Consider the following 13,201-nt stretch of genomic DNA (forward strand, 5'->3'; position numbering starts at 1 on the left):
ATTTACTTATTCTGAAAAACAAAAAAAAGGGGGGGGGGGGGGGGGTCAACAATAATTTTGTGGGAAAAATGTTTGTTTAAGTTTAAATATATAAATATATAATATTTAAATATAAATAATGTCTAATGTCTAAAAGTTAGGACGGATACAACTATATATGCTTAAGGCACTAGTCTCTAAAAAATATATCAATATATAGTGACAGTTTGCAATATAAACCAACCTTAAAGGGCAAGTTGGACTTCAAGCAGAAAAGGCTTTGAAATGAATCACAGAAAATAGTTTGGTTTGGCACGATATTCATTGATTAGTTGATTGATTGATTGATTATCATAACATCGATCCATTTCTACAATTTTTGATCACATATAATTTAAATTTTACATTTGAGGCTGCTAGCAGTTTACAACAGTTAGTTTAAAGAGACAGACAGCAAAATTACAGGTAACCCTCCATTGATAGTGTCATATCAGATTTGCAACAGTACCTTGTTAACCACAGTTTTACCCTTCACGAGGGAGATATCCAGATTTTTCTAGTGTAAAATTTGGTGCCGGGAACCTAAAGTATTGAATGGTTCTAAAAGAAAGTCAATTTTCGGCTAGAAACACGAGAATACCTCGGACTTCTATGAAAGGATACCGTTGTGAATCGGACATGGCATTCTACAAATGGAGGGTGACTTGAAATGACATCTACAGTCTCTTAAAGGACCTCAGGCGACATTAGTACAATAAATTTAGAAAATTGCTAAAAATCTCCTTTCAAACCAAGACAATTCTTTTAATTTAATTTCCAATCCCATATCTTAATAATATTTAGATGGATTTGATTTGAAGAAAAAAGGATGTTTTTATACAATGTACAGCACATACAGTTGTAACAAGCTTATCACTCATTAATTAAATTTCTCCCAAAGTTTAAAGATAATTTTTTACCTTTTAAAGATAACCGAAATTCGATCTAAATCTACTTTTCAAAAACAAACTTGCAAAATAGGTTAGTTTTAAACGAAATTTTAAAGCGGGAACCAGCGCCCCGAAATCTTACCTTTATTTTTAACTAGAATTAAATAACAATTGCACCTAATTTAATATATTGCTTTATATCTACCATTGCTTTCTATCTACCATTGCTTATTGCCAACAACAACTAATTGCCCAAAGGAAAATTACAACTAATTGCCATCTACCAGATTTCCATATATTGCCTCGTTACCATGGTTGATCAATTGCTACCCACCGTAAAAATATCTATTGCCAGACTTAAACATATGTTGTTTGCCAGCTGCATCTGGTAAATGGCAATAAGTATCTTGAAGATCAATCTAATTGCCACCTGCTGTAGATTAATTAATTGCGCTGATTATCATAATTTCTTTAGTCACAATTTTGTAAATATTCAAGTTTTTAACACTCTGACGTCACATTTGTCTCCTCAGCATCGTCGACGTCAGTGACAATTATTGTCTCGACGTCACCGACCTCCCCACTCATGTCGTTGACGTTCGTTAAGTGCTCCAGACTAACATCACTTAAATCATTTGTCGGAGTGGCGTCTTTCTGCGGTGATACCTCTGTAGGATCGGTGGGGCTTGAATCGTCCAAGTTGGACGAATCGTCCAGGTTGGACGAATGGGCGAGTGATATATCCCCAAGGTGGTTTGAGATCTCCTGAAGAGCAGGTAAAGAGTCCCATTTAGAACCATCATCGGACACAACATCTATAGAGTCTGAACCCAGGGAGATATAACTCTCAGGACGGGATTTAGATCTAGAAATAACCAGAGATAAATAAATAAACATAGATAGCTTATGTACGCAAAATCACCAAGAATTGTACAGTCCGCGAAATCATACTTCTAGGGGTCAAAGTGTAGTTCAATGATAAGTGGGGTGGTTTGGTGTTTTAATAAGAGTGTAAAATAACTCCAGGAATGGAACTATTTGAACAACAATATTTCACTGAGCAATATATCATATTGACGGGAACTAAAGAAGGACATGAGAAGGACTAAACTAACTTAAATTTCTCTCTTCAGAACTCATGTACACCACAAGTACTCAATGACATAAGAACAGCCAATGTTCACAACCGACCTAGTTAATCTATATAATAGGAATATCTTCAAAACATCTCTGTACATTTATATCCTTCAAGATGAAAAATGTCGTCTTATGCGCAATCTATCTTTATCTATGGAAATAACTCTCAATATCTATTTAAATATTTTTGGTGACTCTCATCACCCGAAGGCTAGGTTTGAAGCCGAGAGACGATAAATTTTGACTCAATGGATTTTTAACAAATTATGAAAATGTATTAATAAAAACACGAAGTAGAAATATCAGTCAGGTTTCATTTTTGAAAAAAAAATTTCTAGGTTTTTTTCAGAGATTTTTAATGGACAATCTTTTCCGAAGAAAATTATTTTATGAATTGAAGGTTCAAATCTTAATACTTTTTAATATATGATATAGTTTTTTTAATGCAAGGGGAAAGAAGGTGTTTTCACCATCTTAGACGTTTACAGACCGAATCACAGAAAAATAAACTTCGAGAAATTTACCACTCAGACAGGGCTTTATATTTTTTCCTAAAAAGTCACTCCCCCCCACTCTTCTTTTCTATATAATTTCTTTTCCCAAGCTATTAAGTTTGGGCGGAGCAAAACTACTGAGTTTGGGAAATTAAATGAATTTTTGGTTTAAAAATATTTTTTTTAAAAACAGTCAATACCTGTCAATATCTCTGACCCTCGCAGCTACCAGGGTCTCAGAGCGCATCCAGGCTGAGTAATCCTGAGCACTGCTCCGAGGAGTCTCCTCATTCATCATACCTGACATTATTATATCATCATTATCAATATTATTATTATCAATATTTTCATTTCTTTCAGCATGATTATTATCAGTATTATCATTATTATCATCATCGATATTTTCATTATTATCATCATTATTATCGTCATCAATATTAGCATTAATTTTATAGTTAATTTTATCATAATAATCATTATCATTATAATTATTATTGTCATTATTAACATTGTTATCATTATCATTATTATCATTATTATCATTACTATAATTATCATCATTATTTTTTATTATTATCATCATTATTTTTTATTATTATCATAGGATAAAATCGCACCCTGATCTCTAATAGTTCTCCTCTTAAATCTGTTTAATTGAAATTTTTTGTGATCATTTTTAAAGTTAGGTGAAAAAAATAAAATAATTATCTATTTGTAAATTGTAAACTCGTTTTGTATACATTCGTATATATGTATGGGTTCATGTATGTATGGGTTCATGTATGTATGGGTTCATGTATGTATGTATGTATGTATGTATGTATGTATGTATGTATGTATGTATGTATGTATGTATGTATGTATGTATGTATGTATGTATGTATGTGCGTACTCATGGGCATTGGGTACCCTGTGGGTTACAAAGGCTAAAAAATCAATTTTTTTGAATATTCGATTTAAAAAAAAAATTACGGGGAACGCCGGGCACTTCAGCTAGTCATTAATATTATGATCATTATTTATGTTATCATTATTATTTGTATCATAATCATTAGAATTATTAGTATTATTAGAATTATTAGTATTATCATTATTATTTATGTTCCTTAAGGTTTGTGTAATCTGTTATGAAATAGGCAAAGTTAGAATAATACCATGGATAAATATGTAGGTTATAATTTATAAATAAAGATCTGACCTAGAAGTGTTCTAAGGCTGGACTTGAGGGATTCTGTGATATTAAGTAATCGGTCGGTGGGAGGCGATGCTAGTCTAGTTCTCCCATCTCCACTCTCTTCCTCAACCTGGAGTATAATATTGAGTAAACTGTAGGAGATGCTCGCCTAGTTCTCCACTCTCCTCATCAACCTGGAGTATAATATTGTGTTAACTGTAGGAGATGCTAGCCTAGTTCTCCACTCTCCTCTTCAACCTGGAGTATAATATTGAGTAAACTGTAGAAGATGCTAGCCTAGTTCTCCACGAGTCTCCTCATCAACCTGGAGTATAATATTGAGTAAACTGTAGGAGATGCTAGCCTAGTTCTCCACTCTCCTCTTCAACCTGGAGTATAATATTGAGTAAACTGTAGAAGATGCTAGCCTAGTTCTCCACTCTCCTCATCAACATGGAGTATAATATTGAGTAAACTGTAGAAGATGCTAGCCTAGTTCTCCACTCTCCTCATCAACCTGGAGTATAATATTGAGTAAACTGTAGAAGATGCTAGCCTAGTTCTCCACTCTCCTCATCAACCTGGAGTATAATATTGAGTAAACTGTAGGACTAAAGTATGTGAATCTCCGGTACAAGCATATATCTCCATGTTATGGAGACCTGCAGATTAATTTAGTTCTTAATCAAACCTTGGTGAACACACCATGCAGTGACAACTTAAATTTAGAGATCAAGCATAATCCTCAAATATCTGTGTGCCAACATTAGATATCGCAATAAAGCGCTCAAGCTTACAGAGAAGTTCCAACCTCTGGTGCCTCTAGAGTCTGGAGGCATTAAACGTGTCATAACAGAATAATCATCTCATGATCATGGTTAAAAGTAAGAACAGAAAAAATCTAATCTTAATAGATGAATAATAACCTGTAAAGCTTCTGATATATATCTATCCAATCCGTCAACCTGAGTCATGGCGGTCAGAATAACATCTTTTGGCTCCTACAAATCAATCAATCAATTTTTTAAATAACCAATTAAACAATAAATCAATAAATTAATCAATTAATCAACCCATCAATGAAACAATTAATCATCAATCATTCAATCTATCAATCTATAAATCCATAAATCTATCAATCTATCAATCTGTCAATCTTTCAATCTATCAATCTTTCAATCTATATTTCCATCAATCTAGAAATTATTCAATATAGATATCACTCAATCTATCAAACAATCTACCAATCAATCAGCAAATCAGCCAACCAATCAATCAATCAAACATTCATTTAATTTATTTTTTAAATCATAATTCCATTTCAAATCATTAAAAGTAGAAAATCTTTATTTACATGGACTTTCAAGCTTTTATATCAAATCTTTTTGTTGTTATTCCAAATCCCCCAGAAAGGTGTCAAGCGCTAAGAATCCCTGATGCAAATAAGCTTACCGATTTCTCTGCATCATGTTGAGCAATATCGATGATACTATCGTATTCCTCGGGTGGGATATTAAATATATCTGCGATAATTCTCTGTTTCTCTTCGAGGGCTCGAGTTATCTCCTCGTCCTTCTCCGCTAGTTTAGCAATCTTCTGTTCAACACTATCCTCCGTCTATATTATAGAGGTTAAAAGAGACTCTTCACGAAATTTCATAACAGGCAGAAGCCCAAGGAAGTTACGAGCGCATGCCGCTTTGAATTATAAGACACAGAGAGAGAGAGACTGTTCTAGTCGCGGCGCTAGGCCCCCTAGCCTGTCCTAGCCGCAGCTCTCGGGCTAGAAAGTTTACAAACCTAACACAACCTATACAACTCTCTCTCTTCTTGTAATTCAACGCGGCAAGTGCATATCCAATTCACAACGGTACCATTTAATCCTTTGTCTGAGAAAAAAGTTGGAAGGTATTCTTTTTTTATTAATCGTTATGATGATATTTTTCAATTGTAAGTAATGTAATTGACAGTAAGGACAAGGATTTCTTCCTTGTCCTTACTAAAAGATGGAAAAACCATAATATCATTTTTACACGGATAGAGATTTTAAGTATGTACGTTTTTCATTTTTTTTTTTTTTTTAAGCATCAACATCAAAAATGCAACGCCGTTTATGTTTAATATTGTAGATAACTTTAACAAATTAACAGTAAAAATCCTCTCTATAAATCAAAATGATTAAGATACAAAAAGTGTGAGTATTACCTCTATATCAAGAGGAGGCGGGCTAGGTAAGGGGCGGAACTGAATCGAATCCTTTCTGCCCATTAGGTTTTCATTAAAGCTCTGAGATCTGTTTGTCGTCTTTGATTTGTCCTCGGTGGGGGATTCAAACGCTCCCCGCGACCCATTGGAGAAGGACGACATATTGGTCATACTCGTGGTGGCGCGGAACTTTGAGTCACGTGACTTGAATGCCGCGGTCACTTCATTGATATGCGCCATCCACGTTCGGGCCTCGGAAGACGAAGAAGTCACAAGCTCGTTCAGTTGGGCATCCGAGTGGGTCGTGTTTATCACATAGAAAGCTCGTTTGTTTGTGGCGTTGGGGCGGGCCAACAGGTTGGAGAATTTTATGACAGGAGCGTGGATTCGGCGGGCCTCTTCCCGACCAGTTGCAGGCGCCACGGAACCGGCTCCAGAATGGAATTTAAGTAGAAATTTTTCATCCTGAAACATTGGTGAAATTGAATATTTGGAATAAGATCTGTTAAGAATTGCTTTTCATTGAAAGTTTTTTCTCAAGGCTTAGAAACTATGAAAGCAAGTTTATCAAATACATTAACGGAATATAATGTTGCAAGTTTATCAAATACATTAACGGAATATAATGTTGCAAGTTTATCAAATACATTAACGGAATATAATGTTGCAAGACTTCATAAAGAATAAATAAGAACAATTTTGTAATGATTTTTAAAACTACCCAGCAACCTTAAGATGTACAAATAAGAAGATTACACCTAAGTTATGTTCCTTAAGGAAATTGAAACTCCGATGTGAGACAGCTGATAGCAAAAAATCCAGACAACATTGATTTTATTTACAAGTACATCTAATTTTTCCCAAATACATCTTGGCAATGAAGATATCCAAATAAGTGTAAATAAACATAACATATGAGAGCGAGAATACAGACCTGTTTTTGTAAGAACATGATACAATCCTCTAGAAGTAGAACATGAAGAACAATCTGTTTAGTTCTCTTGTTCTCTCCTCCCAGGTTCAGGGTTAACAAACCATCAAAGAACAGTTTATGTTGAGTCAAGTCAAGCGACCTTCAAGATAATAAATCTATCAATCAATCAACATCTGTCTATAAACCAACCAATAAACTAATCAAAAAATCTACCTATCAAACAGGAATTTATTTAACCAATCAATCAATCAATCTAACATAAAAAAAATATATTTTACCAACCAGTAAAATAACATATCAATCAATCTACCAATCAACTAATAAATCAATCAATTTATCATAAAAGAATCCAAACAGGCAATCAATCAATCAGTCAACCATATAAGAATTTATTCAACCAACCAATATATCAATAAATCAAACAATCTACCAAATAGGAATTCAACCAATCAATCTATTATATCGGAATTTATTTTACAATCAACTTATCAATTAATCTACCATATAGGAATTCATATAATCAACCATGTAGAAATTAATTCATCTTATCAACCTATCAACCAATCAATCAATCTATTATATCAGAATTTATTTAACCAATCAATGAATCAATCAATAAGAATTTATTTTACCAATCAACAACTAATCAATCAATCTAACATATAGGAATTTATTCAACCAACCAATAAATCAATTAATCAATCTATGATATAAGAATTCATCCAGTCAATCAGTCTACTATATTGGAATCCATTCAACCAATCTATCAATCATATAGAAATGTATTCAATCAATAAATTAATAATTACCTGTATTCTTTACAAATAGGATCATCAACTCCCATTTTCTCTAATCCTGAAGTATCTAGGTTCCGCTGAATATCCACCAACTTCTGACTGTTCTGTGCCATGGCGACCAGTTTATCAATTGTATCTAGGATCTCTCGACTTCGTTTCATAACAGTCATCACCTAAACACAAAAATATTGTCAACATTAACAATAATAATTTTTTGTTGCATAGAATATCTTAAAACTGAGAAAGAAACGATTTATAGATTGAAGGGACTGTAACCGTAATTTCAAGTGACCCTTAATAAAAAGCTGGCAATGCCCGATTTCCAGGGGAAAATCCTTTCTCAAGAATGTGGAAGATATTGTCGTTTTCTATATTTAAAAATGTTGAATTCTGATAATATTATATATATATATTTACTCTAGAGCAAATGCGCAATTCACTTTTGAAGGAAAACAAAAATTGCAAATTATCAGGTTTAAAATTAAAAACATTAAACTCTAATTCATTCTTAACCAGAAAAAAAATCTTTAAGGGTACCGTTGTGAACCGGACATGGAGGGTCAAAGTTGCAGAAAATATTCAAAACTGATTGTTGAACCATAACGTCCCGAGCTTGGTGTAAAAAAAATAAATCAGGCGTTAAAGGAAGTGTTCGCGAAAAATAAACGGGGGTACAAGCGAAACCCAAATTAAATTTAAAATCAAAGGGTATCACTGTTTTTTTCTTTCTAATGTTAGAGAAAATTGCAACAGCAAAAAATACTAATAATCTCACCACATCATAGTCGTCTTTGTCTCGGGTTTGATCACAGTGTTTCGCTATTTGTTCTACGCAAAACACTTTTATTTTAATACAAAAAGAAGGAACTGTAATCTTGACAATAATATTTTATTCTTCAAACCCCAATCATCTCATTTATTTTTGCAGTAAGCTAAAATTCGCACAAAAACAATAGCATACTGCAAAATTAACGTTTTTTAAGGAGGGGGGTCAGTTAACTTTTTGTTCTGTATTAGCAAAAAAATCCTCAACAAAAAACAACAAATAGCAAAAAAAATAATGATGTCTCAAATAGTTCAAGTTTAGCAAAAACAAAACACCAAAAATGGCTTACTGGAAAATATATATTTATTATTATTATTATTATTAATAAAAGGACTTGATTACGAAATAGTGTTTACGTTCCTAGCAGTAAAGGATATTTGACAAGGCGTTGGTTTTCAACTGGTAAAAGGCTTTGTAGTTGAAGGCGACGACATTCAGGGCGCTTCTCCTGTAGTTAACATTCAAACAATAATTTCAAGGGAGAAAAGCAGTATGCAATGTAAAATTAATTAATTTAAAATTAACTATTACTAAAAGTAAAATTTATTTTTTTCATACTTTCTACCTAAAAAAAGTTTATTTTCCCAAAATCAGATTGATCTTTTTTTATTGTGCTTCATTTATATTTCAAGAAGGCGCTTGACTGAACTTCAAGGTGACGCTGTGATTAGAATTCAAAGGAGCGCTTGATTAAAATTTAAGGTGGCACTTGATTGAATTTCAAGGTGGCTTTTGATAAAAATTCAAGGTGGCATTAACTTGATTAAAATGCCAGGTGGCGCTTGATTAAAATTCCAGGTGGCGCTCGACTAAAATTCCAGGTGGCGCGTGACTAAAATTCAAGGTGACGCTTGCATGGCTCTTGATTTAATTTCAAGGTGGAGGTTGATTAAATTTCAAGGTGGCGCTTGATTAAAATTCAAGATGGCACTTCATTAAAATTCGAGGAAACCTTTGATTAAACTTCAAGGTGGCGCTTGATAAAATTCAAAAAGGCTCTGCTCTTGATTAAATTCATGGTGACATCACACTTAATTAAAATATAAGTTGGCTTGCCGCTTGATTAAATTCAAGCTCGCGTTTGTTTAAAATTTAAAGATGGTGCTCATTTAAAATTTCGAGATGACACTTGATTAAAATTTCAAGATAACGCCTGAACCAAAATTCAATAAAATTTAATGATGGCTCTTGTTTAAAATTTCAAGATGGCGCCTGAATCAAAATTCAATAAAATTCAAGATGGCGTTAAATGTTATGGAATATATTGTCTGGTTTCCTGTTCAGAAAGGAAATGATTAAGACGTGGATCAGCTCTCCTGACTTGTTTCAACTCCTCGATTGTAAATTTCTGGTTTTTTGTAAACTCGGATCCGGCCTGGATCAATCTTTCCCCGGCAGGTCCTAAAAACAAAACCGTTAAAAAACACGAAATTAAAGATCAAATAACAAATTGTTAATAAGTGCCATCAACAATTCAAAATGGTATCCTAACGGTATCTATGTATATATATACTATGTATTCAATAAAAGGCATAACGGCAGAACCGATCGGGTCTAAATTTTGTGTGCGACCTCACATGACCCCAAGGAAGGGTTATGCATGCTCGAAATTACAAAAATGTGTATACAAAGTTTTCGAGTTTTGTAAAATTTGAAAAAGGCCAGATAATGGATGATTTTCGTAAATTTTTAACCTGAGGCCGCCTTTTTTTAATTCAAGCAGAAAAATGAACATGAAATTTTCTTTTTCAGATATAAAACCAACATCACTTGTTAGATTAGGTTTTTATCAATCCTCTAAACTGTACTGATGTGAATCGTCAAAGTAACTCTCTAATTAAAAGTGGATTGTTTGTTTCAAAAGTTGTTAATGATTGATAAATAAATATCAGGAGAACATTATTTGAAGAATGTTAATTTTAGAGGAAATTGCGTCAATGTTTTGGCGCAAAAGAATCAAAGAAAGGTAAACAGTTGGATCAGCAACTTGTTCTAGGCTGCACTGGTTCAAATTAATCACAGTGGCAGAAAGTAGTTCAACTTCTCGGGGTTAGTTGAACTACCTCTCACGGGCTCATAAACTTCCATTATAAAAGCCAGTGCTTAGGATTCATTTAATTTTGATCCGCACTGAAAAAAATCAGGTCAGAAACATTTCTTTAAGATTTACTGAATTATTTTAACAAAGCCGAATTGTCAAATTATTTTTATGGTAAAATTTGATGAACCATTTAGAGATCAGGAAATTTTTGTAATCTCTCTTTTTTGAACAGTTCAACAAAATGTTTTTTTTTTTTTTTGCAGTTTTTGGTTGATATTTAGCTTCTTGGATTCGCACATTTTTGCGGATGCGGATCCAGTAAGCCAAAATATTGCGGATCTTAAGCACTGAATTCAAAGCTTCTATTTACCTAGAAACATGCCGGCAAGAAGATCTCCAATTGGTCCGATGGGGAACCCTTTTCTGGTCTGATCTCGCATCCCTAAACTATATGACTGGTGGACGGTCAACACATCGTCCAGAGACAGGAACAGTCGGTCAACCATATCCCGGGGCATTAATCCACTGTCAAGCAGGGGTTTCCTAAATCATGAAAAAGTTGAAATCTAGCATAACAAATACACGAGAATTTGTGGATCACTCCTCTTCTGCACCTCCCCCCCCCCCCCGTGATTATTCTATTCCAAGTGATCGTTTCTTAATAAAAGCTATAATTCTTTAATTTAGGTTCTAATTTAGGTTCTTAATAATCGTAAATAAAATGCACGTTTATTCATACAGGTCCCTTTTAGTTTAATTAAATTTAAAATTCAGTGATGGTGATGGACTAAACCTCTGTAGAGTAAAAAAAGTAGATGTTAGTTCCACATTTATTGAAAATATATTTCGGTCTGGGTTGACCCTCGTCAGTTCTTGAGATTGTTTCTGTCACAAAGATTAAAAACAAACCATTTTAGAAAATAAACGTTACTTCACCTGAACACAGTGTCCAGGATTTTCAGGTTTCTAACATGGTTTCTTTCCGTGTGGAACAGTTCGTTAATGATATCCTGTCTTTTCTGATCCTTCTTAGACATCTTACTCAATACATCCTAGATACAAGATATTAATTATATCCTGTCTTATCCTTAGTATCTTACTCAATACATCCTAGATACAAGATATTAAGTATATCCTGTCTTATCCTTTCTTAGATACAAGATATTAAGTATATCCTGTCTTATCCTTAGTATCTTACTCAATACATCCTAGATACAAGATATTAATTATATCCCGTCTTATCCTTAGTATCTTACTCAATACATCCTAGATACAAGATATTAATTATATCCTGTCTTATCCTTAGTATCTTACTCAATACATCCTAGATACAAGATATTAATTATATCCTGTCTTATCCTTCGTATCGAATCAATGATTTACCATTTTTTTTATTATTTGACATGTGAACCCTGTGGCTGATTCTATTGTTAGTTCACTCAGAAGACACTAATTGGTTTCGTTAAGTGTCAAGGATTAAGTTAATTCTGACCAATCAGAAGCCACAATATCCCTTTCGGCCAAGCAGACATCGCCAAAAAATCAAGCAATTAATTCCTTTAAATTGAAAGTTTCTGCTTTAGAAGTTTAGACCTTACAGTTTACAATAGTTTACATAAGTTATAATTGTAATTAATTAATCATGAGAATCAGTGATTTTATAATGAATAATTTATCAACTTTAGTAAATAGTTATACTTAAAAATCAAATAATCAATTTGAAGATTATTGATTAATTGATTAACAATTAATCAATTAATTAATCTGACCTGTGGAAGTGTGGTTCTCCAGTCTGGAGGATCAAGTTCTGGTTCTAGATCTGAATCTGATCTCAGGAACACCTGAAAAAATATAGAATTCAAGATCAATGGTTCTAAGTTCTAGGTTCTGGGTTCTAGGTTCTTGGTTCAAGGTTCTAGGTTCTAGGTTCTAGGTTCTGGTTTCTAGGTTCTGGGTTCTGGGTTCTGGGTTCTAGGTTCTGGGTTCTGGGTTCTGGGTTCTAGGTTCTAGGTTCTAGGTTCTAGGTTCTAGGTTCTAGGTTCTAGGTTCTAGGTTCTAGGTTCTGGGTTCTAGGTTCTAGGTTCTAGGTTCTAGGTTCTAGGTTCTACATCATTATCATCATTATCATCATTATCATCATTATCATCATTATCATCATTATCATCATTATCATTATCATTCTTTTAGACTTCATGTTATTCTAATTCATTTTATTAGACAATTCAGTTTCTGGAATTCTGATTTATTTAAGGACTGCCTAGCAATCTCCATTGGAATAAAGGGGATAGACCCCCCCGCCCCCCTCCCTCTTAAATTCATTAGAATAAAAAAATTATTTACCAAGGTTAGGGTCGGACAGTTTTCTTGTGTAGGGACGCTGCTGCTGTCTTTTTTGTCTTTCATCCTAAAATGTTGAAATAATGAATTAAAAAAAATATGGTTTAACAAATAGAGGATACTAATTATGTTATAATTATTTAAGATTGATTTTATTTCCTTATTCTAATTCACTGTTCACACGTTTGTGTGAACTCTTTTGCCGTCTCATTAAACCAATATTAAACAAAAAATTTGAGATTTTCTTTCTGATTGATGATTTGTTAAAGAATTTTTGCTCGAAATTCCAAATACAGTGGGAAACATACTTTTCTCCAGTCTTTGGATGTATTTCAAATACCTTTCCCAT

At 33.3% G+C, this 13,201-nt stretch overlaps 1 protein-coding gene across 1 annotated transcript; it reads right to left on the reverse strand.

The window, feature by feature from the left end:
- Nucleotides 1-1,336: 1,336 nt before the first annotated feature.
- LOC111718126 (rho guanine nucleotide exchange factor 1) lies at nt 1,337-13,201 on the reverse strand. Its single transcript, XM_023493634.1, has 15 exons — nt 13,193-13,201; nt 12,285-12,356; nt 11,452-11,567; nt 10,886-11,058; nt 9,751-9,875; nt 8,835-8,922; nt 8,424-8,476; nt 7,661-7,821; nt 6,852-6,990; nt 5,918-6,382; nt 5,166-5,330; nt 4,640-4,714; nt 3,738-3,843; nt 2,740-2,839; nt 1,337-1,773 (listed from the first exon to the last, which is right to left on the reverse strand). Exons 1-15 carry the CDS (start codon nt 13,199-13,201, stop codon nt 1,410-1,412), a joined length of 2,211 nt encoding a protein of 736 aa, XP_023349402.1. The 3' UTR covers nt 1,337-1,409.

Source organism: Eurytemora carolleeae, unplaced genomic scaffold (genome assembly GCF_000591075.1).
Source record: "Eurytemora carolleeae unplaced genomic scaffold, Eaff_2.0 scaffold1232, whole genome shotgun sequence".
Classification (NCBI taxonomy): domain Eukaryota; kingdom Metazoa; phylum Arthropoda; class Copepoda; order Calanoida; family Temoridae; genus Eurytemora; species Eurytemora carolleeae.